General features: G+C 50.3%; 1 protein-coding gene and 1 non-coding gene across 6 annotated transcripts in view; both read right to left on the reverse strand.

Moving 5' to 3' along the window:
- Positions 1-4,036: 4,036 nt before the first annotated feature.
- Positions 4,037-4,148, reverse strand: LOC147363213 (U5 spliceosomal RNA). Its single transcript, XR_015137475.1, has one exon. It is a non-coding gene; the product is annotated as a U5 spliceosomal RNA (small nuclear RNA).
- Positions 4,148-17,467, reverse strand: part of UXS1 (UDP-glucuronate decarboxylase 1) — a 57,247-nt gene continuing 43,927 nt past the window's right edge. For all 5 annotated transcript variants that reach the window (XM_086326678.1, XM_086326675.1, XM_086326674.1 and 2 more), the window contains 6 exons: positions 14,412-14,531; positions 13,869-13,912; positions 10,483-10,543; positions 8,835-8,892; positions 7,059-7,162; positions 4,148-4,976 (listed from right to left, as the gene is read on the reverse strand). In XM_086326678.1, the coding sequence (XP_086182804.1) occupies positions 4,845-4,976; positions 7,059-7,162; positions 8,835-8,892; positions 10,483-10,543; positions 13,869-13,912; positions 14,412-14,531 (519 nt within the window). In that variant the 3' untranslated portion in view covers positions 4,148-4,844. The remainder of the gene's footprint in view (positions 4,977-7,058; positions 7,163-8,834; positions 8,893-10,482; positions 10,544-13,868; positions 13,913-14,411; positions 14,532-17,467) is intronic.

Below are 17,467 nucleotides of genomic sequence, written 5' to 3' on the forward strand. Positions count from 1 at the left end.
ATTTGCTGGGTGATATGGTAGCTCTTCTTGCCTAGAGAATCCCAGGGACGGTGGGGCCTGGTGGGCTGCCATCTATGGGGTCGCACAAAGTTGGACACGACTGAAGCGACTTAGCAGCACGGCAGCTCTATTTTTAGTTTCTTAAGGAATCTCCTTACTGTTCTCCATAGTGGTTGAACCTATTTACATTACTAACAACAGTGTAGGAGGGTTCCCTTTTCTCCACATCCTCTCCAGCATTTATTATTTGTAGACTTTTTCTATAGTGTTGTGATAGCTTCAGGTGAACAGCGAAGGGACTCAGCCGTACATATACATGTATCGATTCTCCTGCAAACTCCCCCCCAATCCAGGCTGCCACATAACACTGAGCTGAGTTCCCTGTGCTGTACAGTAGATCCTTGTTGGTTATCGATTTTAAATACAGCAATGTGCACATGTCCATCTCAAACTCCCTATCTCTTCCCCCACCCTTCCCCTGCAGCAACCATTAATTTCCAAGTCTGTGAGTCTTTCTGTTTTATAAATAAGTTCATTTGTATCACCTCTTTTTAGGTTCTAAATATGAGATGTCATACAATATTCCTCCTTCTGTACTTACTTCACTCAGTATGACTCTCTCTAGGTCCATCCATGTTGCTTCAAATAGCATTATTTCATTCTTTTAATGGCTGAGTAATATTCCATTGTATGTATGTACCACATCTTTATCCATTCCTCTGTTGATGGACATTTAGGCTGCTTCCATGTCTTGGCTAATGTAAACAGTGCTGTAATGAACACTGGGGTATGTGTATCCTTTCGGATCATGTTTTTCCCTGGACATATCCCAGGAGTGGAACTGCAGGGTATGTTAGCTCTATTTTTAGTTTTCTACAGAACCGCCATACTATTCTCCACAGTGGCTGCACCAATTTGCGTTCTCATCAACAGTGTAGGAGGGTTCCCGTCTTCTCCAGCATTTGTTTGTGGATTTTTTGATGACAGCCATTCTGGCTGGTGTGAGGTGCTATCTTATTGCAGTTATATTTGCATTTCCCCAGTAATTAGTGATGTCGAACACCTTTTCATGAGCCTCATGGCCCTCTGGTATGTCCTCTTTGGAGAAATGTCTCTTTAGGTTTTCTGCCCATTTTTGAGTGGGTCGTTTTGATGATGTTAAGCATCATGAGCTGTTTGTAAATTCTGGAGACTAATCCTTTTTCAGTCATATCATTTGCAAATATTTCCTCCTAATCTGTAGACGTTTTATTATTTCCTTTGCTGGGCAAAAGCATTTAAGTAGGTCCCATTTGTTTTATTTTTCTATGAGATGGATCAAAAAAGATGTTGCTGTGATTAATGTCAGAGTGTTCTGCCTATATTTTCCTCTAGAAGTTTTATAGTGTTTGGTCTCACATTTAGGTCTTTAATAATTCTGAGCTTATTTTTGTGTGTGGCGTTCATATTATTTGCAGACTTTTTCATGACAGCCATTCTGATTGATGTGAGGTGATACGTTGCAGTTTTTATTCACATTTCTCTAATAATTAGCAGTGTTGGGCATCTTTTCATGTGCCCCTTGGCCCTAAGTACGTCTTCTTGGAAAAATGTCTCCTCAGGTCTTCTGCCTCTTTTTGGATGGGGCTTCTCTGGTGGCTCAGACAGTAATTCACCTACAGTGTGGGAGACCTGGGTTCAATCCCTGGGTTGGGAAGATCCCCTGGAGAAGGAAATGGCAACCCACTCCAGAATTCTGACCTGGAGAATTCCATGGACAGAGGAGGCTGGTGGCTACAGTCCATGGGGGTGCAAAGAGTTGACATGACTGAGCAACTTTCAAGTCTTTTGCCTAAATTTTTGTTTATTTTTTTGAGCCACATGAGCTGTTTGTAAAATTTGGAGATTAATCTTTTGTCAATTACATCATTTGCAAATAGTTTCTGGAATTCTGTTGGATGTCTTTTCCTCTTGTTTATGGTTTCCTTTGCTGTGCAGAGCTTTTGAATTTAATTAGGTTCCATTTATTTAGTTTTGTTATTTCCATTACTCTAGGAGAGGGATCAAAAAAGATACTGTTGCAATTTATGTCAGAGTGTTCTGCCTATGTTTTCCTCTAAGAGTTTTATCAATACCCCATGTCACATTTAGATCTTTAATCCATTTTGAGTTTATTTTTGTGTTAAAGAGTATTATAGTTTCATTTTTTTTACATATAGCTGTCCTGTTTTTCCAGCACCGTTTATTGAAGAGACTCTTCACTGTCCATTCTTGCCTCATTTGTCATAGATTAACTGACCATAGGTGCATGGGTTTACTTCTGGGCTTTTTCTCCTGTTCCATTGATTTATATTTCTGCTGTTGTGCCAGTACCATACTGTTTTGATTACTTTGTAGCTTTGTAGTATACATAGTGTGAAGTCAGAGCGCCTGGTTCCTCCAACTTTATTTTTCTTTCTCAAGATTGCTCTGGCTATTTGGGGTCTTTTGTGTCTCCATACATTGAAAACCACAAAACTGCTACAATTTTTGCTTCAACCATCAAAGGTCTCAGAAAACTTGAGAAGAGAAAGAAAACCTATTCCATTTACCCATGTTTTTACTTTCCATGCTCTTCCTTTCTGATGTCTCGAGGTTCCATTATTATTTCCTTCCTGTTTAGAGAGCTTTTCTTTAGTCATACTTCTAGAGTAGGTCTGCTGGTGAAAACTTGTTTTACTTCTGAGAATGTCTCAATTTCCCCTCCCTTTCTGAAGGATATTTTCATTAGAATTCTGGAATGACAGTTCTTTCAGTCCACGAGAAATGTGCCATTCACTTCCAGGCCCCTTGGTTTCTGAGGAACTTGCTGCCATTCTGTGTTAAGACATCACCACCAGGAGGAAACGAGTCTTCTCTCTGGCCCATTTTTAGGTTCTTTTCCTCCAGCTCTAGTTTTGAGTCTTACTGTGAGGTCTTGGTGTGGACTCCTTTGGTTTTATCTTATGCTTATCAGCATTTTGAATCTGAGCCTTTACATGGCTTTGCCAAAGTCAGGAAACTGTCAGCCCTTTTTCTTGGAACATTTTTTTCAGCTCCCCTTTTCTGTCCCTTGTTCTTTGAACATATTCCATGAAAATCATGGGGAAGAAAGTTGAAGGAATTAACCTCCGAGAATTCTAGATATTAGCAATAAGGAAGGTGAGAATTCTGGAGCCTGGGGCTTTGGGGTTCTCCCAAACGCACTACACAGCCAAACGCCATGGACTCCATGTCTGTGTGCTTTCCCTGGTGACCCTGGGCACTACCAGTAGTTCCCCCAAAGTGGTGTGTCACTCAGTTCAGGCCAAAATAATGACAACTGAATATAAGAAGCTGTCCTCAGCCCTCTCCCTCTCACACCAAAACACTCCGACTCTGCACGACAAATACAACAAAACCACAGCTTCCCTGGTGTGAGCCCAGAGCTTCTGACTGGAAAAACAGGTCTGATTAAAAAGTACACCCCAGGAGATTCTGAAGGACAGACAAGCCTAGGTCACCCTGGTAAGTATGGAAACAAGCACAGTGCCCCTGCATCAGGCTCTGATCCCTTTGGTGTCCGTGCGGGATATGCCACCACCAGGCAGTGCCAACCGACTCAAAATGTGTCGCTTTAACTCCCTGCATGTTCTTCCATTTGTTGTAAGAGGAACTTGGAAAAACCTAACACTGAACTTTGAAAGAATTCTTAGTGAAAGCGGGAGTTCTCAGTTTCTACAGCACAGGTCAGTAATGGCACTTCCTTTTTTCCATCTGGTCTGTGCTCCCAGAGAAGGCGACACAATGATGCTAACCTTGGGTACACACAGCAGAGAGCACTGTGTGCACAGTTTCAGCTCACATCCATGCAACAAGTTACATATTATACCAACCTGGATGTTTACAGAACTTTCTTTAAAATCAAATTCACCATTTTTTGTAGCCATTCGATCTTTAAAATTAAATTCTCTAATATTTTTCTTAACGTTCAAAGATGCACCATGCAAAGTAGAAACTGTTAAAGTGAGCTTAAATTTCTTTCTTTTTTTTTTTTTTTAGCCTTGGAAGAGCAAGGCCTCAAAAAATTGGGTACACACTCAGAATTGTTCCTCTTAGAAAAATTAGTAAAAGGCAGAAGATTTATATAGTCTGAAGATAAACCAGAGTATGAGTTTCAATATTTTATTAAAATAGCATATTTAACCACTTGTTAACCAAGAATATTAATTTTGTCCCACCCACCCCAACCCCATATGCAGCACGACACAGTAGTGATTTCAAATATCCTTGATCGTGATAACCAACAGAAACATTTCAAAGTCAAGTTTGCAACTAAAAACTAGACCTTGGAAAAATTCTGCATTAGAAGAAACATCACAAAGCTCTCGAGCAGAATTCTTTTCTCTGCCTGAGAATTAATGCAGTATGCCACCCCCGACATTACTGCCGGTCTGCTTTTTCTCCTCTATGCATAGAATAACGTCTCATTTATAAGTACCCACTTCATAAATAAATCGGCATTTTCACCTCATTTAATGTTCCTTTTCAGCTTCACAAAGAAACCAGTAAATAAAACTGTCGACGACAGTCACGACATAGGCTCTCACAGCAAGATAAAAAACTTGAAAATATGCAGAGATGCATCGACGCTATTTTACATAAAAAGATTTTAAAAAGTGCAAGGCAAAATCTGCAGTTTTTTAGGGGAGTTTTTAGGCACATCCATTTCTTAAAGCAAGCTTCAGTATGAATTCCAGTTTTTTTCTTCATGACACCTGTTTTAGTTAGTCTTTCTTTAAAAAAAAAAAAAAATACATCCTGTCAAGTCTGAAAAAGGGCATCTATGGTCCTGAAAGGCGAGGTTTTCAGTTATGGCGTGTCCGTCCTTTTTTTATCCTTGCCGGCTTTGGTTTGGGGATGTACTGATTATTTGCCTGGTACTCGAGTTCTTTCCGGAAGTAGTGGATGGCTTTGTTTAACCCTTCCTCCAGTGGGACCTGTTTAAAGAGAGGGTGAGGATGAGGGGCAGCCCCCGCCTGCATGGTGCACTAGACCAGCACGGTGCTCCCTTCTTCTCAGAAGTCTCCACGGAGGAAGGTGCTCAGGAAGGCAGCCAGGTAAGAGCCACACACCTGACTCTCCTGGGGACACCCACCCTTTGGACCTTCACCCCTGGGGACCTGACACCCTCTGCTCTGTCACCACCCCCATGGGACCCAAAAGCCTCTGCATCATCACCCACCCCTCGAGGGACCTGACACCCTCTGCTCTGTCACCACCCCCGTGGGACCCAAAAGCCTCTGCATCATCACCCACCCCTCGAGGGACCTGACACCCTCTGCTCTGTCACCACCCCCGTGGGACCCAAAAGCCTCTGCATCATCACCCACCCCTCGAGGGACCTGACATCCTCTGCTCTGTCACAGCCCCCCCAACCCCCCGCCCCGGGACCTGACACCCTCTGCTCTGTCACTCCCAGGGAATCGAAACCATTGCACCTTCAACCCCAGGGAGTCTTCACCCTCCGCACAGGGACCCGGGACAACTGGGCAGCCTCATAATGTGGAGGCCGCCAGAGCAAGCACGGAGCAGGAATCACAGCAGGTGCCCACGTCGTGCAGACACCACAAAGGACAGGAAAGCAGCAGCCCAAGGGCAGCCCACCTGGAGGACAGTCAGCCCGGGGAACGGGGGACCCTTGCCCCAGGAGGAGGGCAGTTCAAGGGGCAAGGGACCCACCCCCAGGGAGGGGGGCAACCAACCCGGCAGGGACAGATGAACCCACGCTCCAGGTCGGGGCAGTGAGTCTGGGGAGAACCCAGGTCCCAAGGAGAGGACCAGTCAGCCCAGAGAGGACTCAGAACAAGGAGGGGGGCAGTCAACTGGGGGGAAAGGGGATGGGGAGGGGGACCCAGGCCCAGAAAGGAGAGCAGTGAGTCCTGGTAGGACAGTCAGCCTGGGGGATAGAGGGACCACAGCCCTAAGGGGGCCAGTCAGCTTAGGGGGAGAAGGGACCCACACCCCAGGTAGACTCAGTGAACCAGGAGAGATGAGGGACCATGCCCCAAGAGAGGGGCAGTCAGCGTGGGAGGACACGGGGACCTTCGCCCGAGGAGGGAGGCAGTCAGCCTGGGGGTACGCACACCGAGTCCCGGGGGGACAACCCATGTCCCAGGGAGAGGGGCAGTCTACCAGGAGGAGACAAGGAGAGCTTTGCCCTGGGGTGGGAAGGAGACTTTTGCCCAAGGAAGGGAGCAGTCATCCCCAAGACGGGTGGGGGACCCAGGTCCCAGAAGGGGGGCAGTCATTCCCAGGGTGGGGGGACAGGGGATTCTTATCCCAGGAAGGGGCAGTCAGCCCGGAGAGGACCCAGGCTGCAGGGTGGTAGGCCGTCAGCCTGGGGACTGTGGGACCTTCATCACAGAAAGGGGCATTTAGCCCACAGGGTATACAGTCAGTCCGGTTGGGCCAGTCAGCCAGGGGGATAGGGGACCCATGCCTCAGGAGGTAGGCAGTCAGCCTGGGGGACCCTCATCTCAGGGGGGATGGTTAAGGGGGCCCCATGCCCTGGGGGGCGGGAGTCAGCCTCTGGAACCTGGGGACACCAGGTCCAGGGGACAGCATTCCTGGCTTGGGGAGCCACACTGGGAGGCTGAAGGCCTTTAAGAGGACGGGAAAAGCTGGGAGGTCTGCAGTTCGCAGGCTTCGGCTTCTCACTCACCCACCCTGCTTGGCCTGCGTGGGGGCCAGTTGGGATGAGGTCAGACAGGTAATGGACACCAAGGTTGGCTCTCCTCACCCATGACACCCTGGCTGAATGGACGGCCAGACCCTGCAGGGTTACTCAGTTCTAAGCCTGCACCGTCGCCCCCTCAGTGCGGCTTTCCAAGTGAAGCCAGCGAAGTGAGACCCTCGATGGCAGATGCCCCTAGAGTCCAGGTCACAACTCGTAATGGAGGAGGAAGGACACAGGCCTGGAGAGGACCCTGCCAGGGCTGCCCCACTCGGCAGTACCCGTGAAGGATAAACATGGGGAAAGGCCTTCTCCAGGGGCGACGATAGTCCCGACCCCCTCTTACCACTGGCTCCCACCCCAGCATCAGCTTTGCTTTCTTGATGTCTGGTTTCCTTTTCTGGGGGTCATCCTGGGCTTCAGAAAGAAACTGAATTTCACTCCCACTGCCTGAATTTAAGAAAAAAAAAAACAGAATCAGGAACCACTGAGGTGTGATTTTTATACATGAGCGTCAAGTCCCACCTGCACAGGAACACAGATGCAGACGGTGTGATATGTCCTAGTCCCCTCGCTCTGGCTCCACAGGCCTGAGCCACCCTGAGGTGGGTGAGTGGGCAGGCCCCACGCTGACCACCACCCTCAGCCAACATGGCCTTGCGCCCATTGCCAACACCGCAGATGCCCCGGTGAGCCATCCTCCAGGCATGAACACCCTACCAGAGCCCCTCGCCTGCAGTCAGGCCGCCTAACGAGCAGCATGCAGGGGAGTGAATGTGGGCCAGCCCTGGTCAACACCTTACATAGGCCTGGCCACCGACACCTTACAAGAGCCACCCTGAGCCTACACAACGATGTCCAGCCACCCTGGACAGACCGCATGCAGAAGGATGGAAGCCTGGCCGGTCCAGCTTCCTTGCTGGGCCCACACCCTGCCAGTCAGCGGAATGAAGACATCCCAGTGACCTCTGGCCAGGCCTGCAGAGGGAGGCCCCACTCCAGGATCTGGAGTGAATAAAACAGCTGCTGTCTGAAGCCACTGGTGTTTGGGGCTGTGTATCACACAGCCGTCCTCCTGGGATTTACACAAACTTCTCCACTTCAGCGTGAGCACGACCCTGAGGATCTGGTCACATGCAGACTCCACTCTGGGACATGCGGGCAGGTCTGTGGGTCTGCATTTCTCACAAGATGGTGATGAAGCTGCTGGTCGAAAGGCCTCACTCGGGGTGCCAAGGCCCAGGGTCCAAGGTGAGCTTCCCCACTGGGGAAAGGTGGATAGACCCCCAGTGGAGACGCCGGGGAAGAATGTAAACAGAGGCTGCTGAGATTTCTGTCTGAGGAAGACTATCCCCTGTCCTGTCCGACTGTCCAGGCTGGTAGCTGACAGCTCGGTGCCAGGACAGACCACCCCAGGCACTGTAGCCGGCTAAAGTGGGGGTCTGGACAGGCCCACATCTTGCTCACGCAATTTAGCCAAACCCATTCCAACCTGGTTGTGTCTGAAACTCTGATTTCCTGATCGACCGTGGGAAGCAGACATTCCTGAGACAGGCTCCTGGGAGCCCCAGGACACCTGTGACAAAGGGCACAGCCCGTGGACGCCAGCAGCTCACGGACAGCTGGAAATACACAAACTGCTTGTGGCTTAAGAGCACACCCTCTCTGGAGCCACTCCCAGTGTCCACACCACCTGCCCCCACGGCCAGGGCGGCCAGGACTGCATACGGAACCTAAAGCTGGCCACCAGACTCTGTCAGAAGCACACAGGTCAGCATTGCCCTCTTGCTTCCTGAAGTCCTATGCTCGTCATGGCCAGCATGTGGCACCAGACAGTGGTCACCGGTGGAGAACTGCTAACCACGTCACATCTCAGGCACCAGGGACAACTGGACGTTCCCGCTGTGCAAAGACCTGATGTCACCACAGGGACCCAAGCCAGCCCCTTCCCCTTCATCTTTCCATTACTTAAAGCATCTCAAAACAGTGGGGGCGCTCCTGACCCAGTTCTGCTTCCCATCCAATTCAGTCAGCGAGTGTTAACCATGCACTGTCCAGACAAGGTGTTACTAACCGACAGGCCAGCTTCGCTCAGCGAGGCCCCTGCCCCTGTTCTACTCACCAACGAGGTTTTTGATGAGCTGAGCAAATTCTAGGATGGTGTGTTCTTCCGGGTTCCCCTGAGGAGGAGAGGGTCTCTGGTTAGCAGTGTCGATGCAACAGGACGCCACCACCCACATCCCCTGGAGTGCTTGCAGGCTCACGAAGTCACTGGACGCCCACCTCCATGAGGGTTCCGCAGGAGGCACAGCACGGCTGGGGGCTGCACTATGCCTGTCCCCGCCTTGGCCTTGGTCGGGGGCAGCTAATGGGGACACATCCCCTGGTCCAGGTACAGGATGATGTCCAGGAGCAAAGGTTCTGTAACCGCAGTGTTGCTGGGCAGGAAAGCCTGGTTCTGCCAGCAGGCTCCCCCGGGACACTCGATACCCCAATGGGTAGTGAAGACCCCTGAGCTCAGACACAAAGCCCGACAGAAACGAAATGTATTCAGAGATGTGGGCTGCGGGCAGCCAACAGGAGAGACAGGACGTGGTTGAAGGACAGCTGACTTCTGGGGGGTTTGAGGAAAACCATTTTCTCCTTCTCTTCCTCCCCTACACCTTCTAGCAGCCTCAGCCCCTTCCCTTTCCAGTCCTGCTCATCCCATCATGAGAGACCACCATGAAGTCTGGCAACTGAATGTCCTAAGTACTCTTTGTTCTCAATCTCCTAATTTCCTCTGAAGCAAGATGATGACAGAGGCAGGCAGGGTTGTTTTTGTTTAACTGCTAACTCATGTCCGACTCTGCGAATCCTGGACTGCAGCCCCCCAGGCTCCTCTGTCCACGGGATTCTGCAGGCAAGAATGCTGGAGTGGGTTGTCATTTCCTTCTCTAGGGGACATTTCCGAATCAGGGATTGAACCAGCATCTCCTGCATTAGCAGGCAGGTTCTTTACCACTAAGCCACTGGGGAAGCCCAAGGTTGTACCATAAATATATGGAGAGTTTTCTGCCAGCAAGAACCAAAAACAACAAGCTGCTCTGCAGAGAAGTGTGTCCTCCAGCATAAGGGGCGAAAGGCTAGAGGAGACAGCAGGATAAACCACCTCCCAACCCTGCCAGGAGTGCCAGGGGCTACAGGAAGCCAGACACAGAGCTGCCCAAGGTGGGTCTGGGCCACCCGCAGCCCCGGCAAGGGAGGGAAACAGTCCTAATCCTTTACTTTCTATGTCCCTGGAAAGCGAGCTTTATAATGACTAGCTGCAGGAGAAGAAGGGGATGACAGAGGAGGACATGGTTGGATGACATCACTGACTCAACGGACATGAGTTTGAGCAAACTCTGAGAGACAGTGAACGACAGGGAAGCCTGGCATGCACAGCCATGGGGTCACAGAGTCAGACACGACTGAACGACTGGACAACAAAACTGCACGATATACGATGGAGAAAAGACATACAAACACCCCCACTACCAGCAGACTTTGCGAGCTCTGAGACCTAGCCTCCAGGTGGATGGAGTCAGGTTAGTGTTTACTATGCGGTTCATCCATCCTTTGCAGACACCTTACATCTTGGCGGACTCCTGTTTCAATCTGTTCTGTGATTTTTCCTCTAGTGCTGGTTAAGTGGCAAACAGGTTCATGGGCTAAGCTTGCTGACAGCAAGTGAACCACAATAGGAACCGGACTGCTAAGCAGGCAGTGGGTGGCGGGGATGGACTCACCAGGTTGACGGGGCTGCTGACGTTGCTGTTCATGAGTGCCACAAGGCCATTCACCAGGTCACTGGAAAAGAGGGGAGGCCGCTCAGGTGCCCGCTGATGCCCACAGGTGTGGTGCATCAGACATCAGCCACCTCCCGGGAGGAGAGATGGGACATCAGAATAAAATCCTGCACGCTAGAGGGCGTGGAGGATGCTCAAGTATTCTAGGAGACAAGGTGGTGTTGGGGAGCTGCCTTCTGTGGGCAGGTGTAGACAGACGACTGGACAGGATGGGAGCTGAGAGATGGGGCTGAGTTCCCTACGCTGTGTATTTCTGAAACTGTTTAACAATTAAAAAGTAAAAGTAGACACACATTCAGAAGAGATGGTGTTTATGCAAGTTTCTGAGGAAAGACGATGTTTAACATGAACCCAGGTAGTTGGCCCATGCGGAAAAGCAGATGGTTTTTAAAAAAATAAGCTCCCCTGCAAAAAAAAAAGAACTCCAGTATGTGAGTCCTATACTAACAAGTCAGATAAAGCAGATAACCCCAAGCATTAAAATGAGTTCCCTGGCCCTCCGGGCCTTACCTCCCCCCAGAGCCTGCGGCTCCCAGAGGGAACTGTCGGGGTGTCTAGATGCTGCCAATGGACTGTGAGCAACTGGGCCATGATGGGGACTGTGAGGAGGCAAACTTGCCCTAACCAAGGTTTGGTTCTTATTTATAGAACCATTAAAGGGTGGTTCTGTCAAGAAAAAAAAAGTAACTTGTAAAAATGACACCTCAGTGCTACGTAAGCACGGGCTAAGGCATTCCCCCAGCTGTTTCTGTCGAGGTTGCCGGGGTTCTGCACACGTGGCCGCTGGGAAACTCTTTCCTCCTCCATCACAACCAGCAAGGAGCACGTTGCTGTGCTCACCTCTGAAAAAGGATCTTAGTGTTTCCTCTCCTTTTCATTGCGGGGGGAAAAAAAAAATCTGGGTGGGGGGGGTTGCTATTTAGCAAACACTGTTTTCTAGGATCTTGTTTATAACCAATGGGTGTTTTGGGAACATGCCTGAAGTCCACTCTGCTCTTGCAGATCAAGCACAGATGCAGATAAACACTCGGTGACCCAGGATGTTTCCTCTCTCCTAGAAACGAACACAGGCCCCTCCATCACTATGGCGGTAATGACCACATCCCAACTCCCCCTCTGATGACACACGTCTCTGCCTGTTTTGAATGACACTGAAAGCTCCTGTTCAGTAGCATCCATGAGTTTTTAACACTGAATGGTGGGGGGGGGGGTCCCCATACTAAGCTGGAAGGTGATAGCATCATGTAATCATTCGGAGGAGGTGGAAATGGGGCATGCATCTTTTGTGCAACAGACCTTCCACTTCTAAGGTCAGAGTTGCATAGATTATACCCATTTAACCTGAAGTTCTTTTAAAGTGTCATTCTGACAAAGCTACTTTTTAAGACAACACTGCATTGCGTCTGTGATGGGGTGAGGATGCAATCTGCCTACGAGAGGACCAGACACAGACAGGACAGGACATCGGCGCACAGGCCACCCTGAGACCCCAACAGTCACCCAGAGACTGTGCCATGCTGCTCCTGGGCAACCATGGATTTTGGAAATGGGTAACTTAGTTCAGCAATGCAAGGCCCCCACGTTGTGCATTTTGATTAGTAACTGTGAAGTAGAAGAGTCTCAGTGTCTATAAACCAGCTTATTTAAAACAGCCTAGCCCTGGTGAGCTGACCATCTTGGCCGAGCCTTGAACAAGGTAGAGTGGAGGCCAGGAAAGCTCATTCCCCAAGTTTGGGGGAGCCTCATGTATCAGGGCCCAGTGACCATGGAAGCAAGACCAGCAGATAGCACAGCCCCATGAAGAGACATTCTGCCCAGAGGGTCCCCAGCAACACTCCAGTGACCACATCAAGGTCCCTCAGGCTGCATGTTGGTGTCTGGTGAGGGGCACATGGACTGTGCAGGGCAGGCAGCAAGGTGCGTCCTGTCCCGCTTGGGACAGAACGCAACCCATGTATCACGTGATGCTTAAAAGACTTTAACAATCAGCAAAAAAAAGCATCTGAGAGGTTACTTTAAGTGATTTCATATCTGATTGATGCCTTTGAAATAAGAATGTGTTTTGATTGATGTCTTGTTTACTGCACAGACTCTGGAATATTCCATGAGGTGGTATGGCTGGAGGAGTCTGGGGTCCTTGATGAGGCTGTTGGAGGAGATTCAATGTGACTAAGATACCAAGATCCCCGAGAAGTGCGCAGACGGGGAGGAGGGGTGGGATGGAGATGTGTCAGTAAAGCAGGCGGTACCTGAGAGACACGCCCCTCCCCCAGCACAGTCCCCACACTGACACAGACCTCGCCCACTCCCTCAGCACGCACGGCTCTGGGGTCAAGTGCCCTGACCTGGAAACAGGCGGCTAGGTTGTGCTCAAATTCCTTCTCAGAATATTTGGGCAACAAAGTGGGCCAGTGACAAGATGGTCTCAGGCACTGCCCTCCTGGCCAACATACTAACAGGTGTGAGAAAAACACTGCTCATTATATACATTTACTCACAACTTTCCTCTGGACTAAATGTGAAAATTCACAAACACTTGCAGGAAAAAAAAAAAAACAAACTACAGTGATTACATGTTTAATTTTTTCTCTCTTTTAAGCCAGGCAAAAGTTAGGGTGACTCCCTGGGCCGGGGTGGGGCTGGGGGCTACCTGCCACCACTTCCCCCGACAGCACCCCTGGGGTGGCCACAGAGCTCCAGGAATGGCGTATTCTAGTGCACAACGTATCGAACACCCAACTAGCGTGTGCCCAGTGACTCAGGACACCACAAAACGATGCAGGATCCACCATCTCCTGGCACGTGGGAGAATGGTCTGGTAGATGTAACTGCTCACACACTAACTCTTAGAACCTAGATTGCACTGTAAAACTTGCCACCAACCAAACTGGCTGACAAAAACCTAGATTTAGGAGGATGACCGAGAAAATGTAAATATTACCTGTGAGATAATTCAACAGTTATTAAAAATGCTTTTAACTGCATGTAGTTTTGACACCACATTCCTTGACAACACGACACTTGGCCTTATCTTTCCCTCAATGAGGACGATCTCGTCCACCCAGGAGGCCGTGTCCCCAGGGTCTGATTCCAGCATCTGCGAGTCTGTTGGATGCAGAGGCCAGGACCTCACCGGCCTGATCTGGAGCCCCCGGGTGACCGGCAGGGCCGGTGGGTCTGCCGACCAGACACTAGGTGGCAGCAAGGGACCAGCATGCCTGACCTCCGCTCACAGAGCTCCCAGGTACCCATGCAGGAGCAGAGCAGTCTGTCCCGCCCAAGGCTGAGCAACTCAGATGGGAGCTGCGGCCAGCCCGGGGTCTTACCTGACATACTGGAAGGCCCTCGTCTGAGATCCAGATCCGTACACCTGCAGGGAGATGACAGTGAGGGTCCTGAAACCACAGACGGGGACCTCAACCCTGATGCCCTCGGGATCCAGAGGCTGTGGCTCCAGGCCCTGCCAGGTCACACGGGAGAGGGTCCAGCCCCCATGGATGACACCCCAGGGTTCCACTGTGGGAGGGCCTCCACCAGACCTGGAACCTCCCCCAGAGGCACCTTGAGGGGCCCTGACTACAGAGACACCCCTCCCAGGGGAAGGGGCCCTGAACAGGGAGACGCCCCAGGGCCAAAAGCATGTAGAGAGGGGTCTTCACAGGCAGACCCTGTGCCCAAGGCAACAGGGTGTCTGTGCCTGGGGACAGAGTGACCTGAGCCCGTCCTCAGTCACAGCTCCCATAAGCTTCCTCCCTCCCTCCCTCTGAGGACAGCGGGGACATGGGACTCAGGGCCAGCTTCCCCGGATGGGACGCCCTTACTCCGAGCCCCACAGACAACATCCCCACGCCTGCCCGCTGGCCACGCACTGTGAGCGGCTCCCCCTGCAGCGCCTGCAGGATGAAGTTGCTGACCACCCGGCCATCATTCATGTGCATTCGGGGCCCGAAGGTGTTGAAGATCCTGGCCACGCGCACTTCCACGCCCTCCTGCAACAGACAGAATGTGAGCCCTGTGCCCCACAGATGAAGGATTCACCATCACCGTGCTTCGTGGCTGCTCCTTCCAGATGCAGGGGCTTTGCCCTGCACACACGGGATGTATGTGCTCTGTAATCAAGCCTGGAGTCTGCAGAGTCACCCCAAACTCACAGGAGCCCCGGATCCCACTGCCAGGAGGCCCTGGCGTGAACACAGTGCAGAAACCTGAGGCCGTTAATCGGGGCAAGAGGAAATGATGGGTGTACATTTTTTGCCCCAGTAAATAAGTATCTATTTTCTCAACAAGCATCATGTTATGCATCTCTTTCCCAATCTCTTTCACATCGTTTTGTGTAAACTAATCACTCAACAGAGATTTAAATGTCAGTGAATGTTTAATAGCTGATTTGAAGAAAAGTAAGACAACACTTTGTCCTGGGGAAGGACCACATTGTACCTACATCCCCTTCTGTTCTGCTGAAAAACTCACCTGTTTAGTGAAAAACCAGACCACCTAGCACCTGATACAATCGATTAGCTCAATGCCTGGGGAGATACACACTTAACGCTGATTACAGCAATGGAAGTCCCACGTGGTGAGACTGCGGACCTTCGCTCTCTTCTGCACGTTATTTCCAACCTTCCTGTTTTCACTACAATAAACATCTATTACTTCTGTAATTGTGGAAAACACACTTTCAAACACGTAATCAGGAAAGAGTGTATTTTTTAAACCCCCCAAACCTTCTGCAAACTATTAATTTCACAGGCTGCTTTGTCAGTGATAACTGTTTCTATCACCTAGTCTGAATCAGTGAACTCTTAGAGCAATCCACCAGACAACAGACATGTATCTCCTGGACCGAAGGGCTCCCCCAACCAGGAGCAGGTGAGGGCTGTGGAGAGTGGGGACCCACACATGCCCCCAAGCCCACAGGGCAGGCCTTGTCGGGGCGCGGCAGACATGAGTCTTGGGGCAGGCGTGCTGACCAGAACCCACAAGTTACTTGGCACTGTTGGCCCAGATCCCATTGTCACAAAAACTGCTGAGCCTGTGTCCACGGGCAACTCCTAGACTGGACACCATGACTGATCCCTGTGTACACTGTCCCCAGGGGGATGCCCACTGTCACCCTGACCACCACGTGACTTCTGCACACAGGCAACATCATCTGCTCGGGTTCTTGGTGGGCAGCTCCTGCAGGCAGCACCTGCAGCAGACGCGTTGGGCAGTGAGTGACACCTTCTGAGGGCTACCACCCAGAGGACTCCCACTAGGTACATTACTGTACAGATTTTTGAGACAGTGTGACTCTCTCAAGACCTGTGCATGGGCCACAGGTCCTGGCATACAGTCAGTGCTCAATAAATGCTGGCTATGCTGCTACTAAGTACCCTTAGTTATTATGAGCTTATACCTCATATGTACACTTACAACATTAAGTTACGCTACTAATTTTTTAACACAAACTGAAAGTTCAACAATAATGTCCTATTTGTGCACCACCTTTATTTAGCTCCGTAAAAGCCAAGAAATACTCCCACAGTCTGAACACAAAAGAAAACAGCCTACAGTCTACAAACCTATCACACGATAAAGTGTAATTATGTACCCTCACGTGCTCAAGTTAGTGTTCTTAGGCACCAACATACACAGAGGCTGTTCCTGGGAGACCGGTTTAACTTTTGGTGTCAAAATATCCTGGGCTCAAAAATGCTGCAGGTAGCACTGACATAACTACACTACCACGTGTGAAACAGACGGCCCGTGGGGAGCTGCTCTGCAGCACAGGGAGCTCGGCCTGGTGCTCTGTGCTGACCTGGAGGGGTGGCGGGGGGGGTGGTGAGGTGAGAGAGCCTCAAGAGGGAGGGGATATGTGTATACACAGGGCTGAGTCATGTCACTGTACAGCAGAAACTAACACAAGATTGTAGGGCAATTACGCTCCAATTTAAAAAAAGATGATATAGGTGTGTCTTTTCTAAAACTGATTAAAATAAATGAATAATACAAGTCATTTGCCCCAGAGAAACTTTGAAAGCGATTAGTTCGGCCAAGAAATATGAAATATGCAGAAAAATGTAAATACCTACATCAGCACAAGGTTGTTCAGTGGGTCTTCAACACTTGTGAAAGTTAAAAATATAAGGAAAAAAAGTCTCTGGTAATTGCACCCCCCGCTTAAAAAGAAACAAAGTGTTCAGGGCCTCCCAGCCCAGCCCTGAGTTCTTGGCACTGGGTACCCAGGCAGCAGCGCCCACCCCACCTTGCACAAAGCCCATGGACAACTGAGCTCCGACTGGGCCATGATGATGAACCTCAATCCAAGGCTGCTCCCAGGATGGATGCCTGCTAGTCTTTCAGTCCTCAGAGCTTTCAGTCTCAGAGGTCTCGTCTCTCAGTCCGAGAGAAACAGGTCTCCCTATCACAGAGGCCTGCCCTGAAAAAACCTGGCCACAGTCATTTACCTACATGTCCCTCCAGTAAAGAGTATGTCAGTGAGGACCCCAGAACTGATCAAGCACAACGGATGGCCTGCACATCTCACTGGTGTCTGCACAGCCTTCAGGTGGGCGGCACAGGGCCTGTGAGCAACAGCTCCCGGCCCAGGGCAGACAGCGGGAAGCCAGGTGGGAACCCAGACCCCACCCCTCAGCTGGGAGTGAGAAGATCCATGGGCAGGCCACAGCACAGGGTGACTAAGGAGGCAGGGACTCAGAGGGTGAATAACAATCCCTGAAGGTGCCCATGTGAAAGCAAAAATGAAGTATACCCACTAGATAACAGAAAGAGAAGTAAAAAGTTAAAAAAAAAAAACCGTCTACCGACCCGGAGGCCTTGGGAAAACTGAAGTACTTATTATTAACTGCTGGTGGGCAGTTAGTCATAAAGCTGATCCAGCCACGCTGGGGTCTTCAAAACCCAAGGCTTCATCCCCAGAAAT

This window comes from Bos grunniens, chromosome 11 (assembly GCF_055505025.1).
Source record: "Bos grunniens cultivar Pamir isolate PY7600 chromosome 11, Bosgru_T2T1.0, whole genome shotgun sequence".
NCBI lineage: Eukaryota > Metazoa > Chordata > Mammalia > Artiodactyla > Bovidae > Bos > Bos grunniens.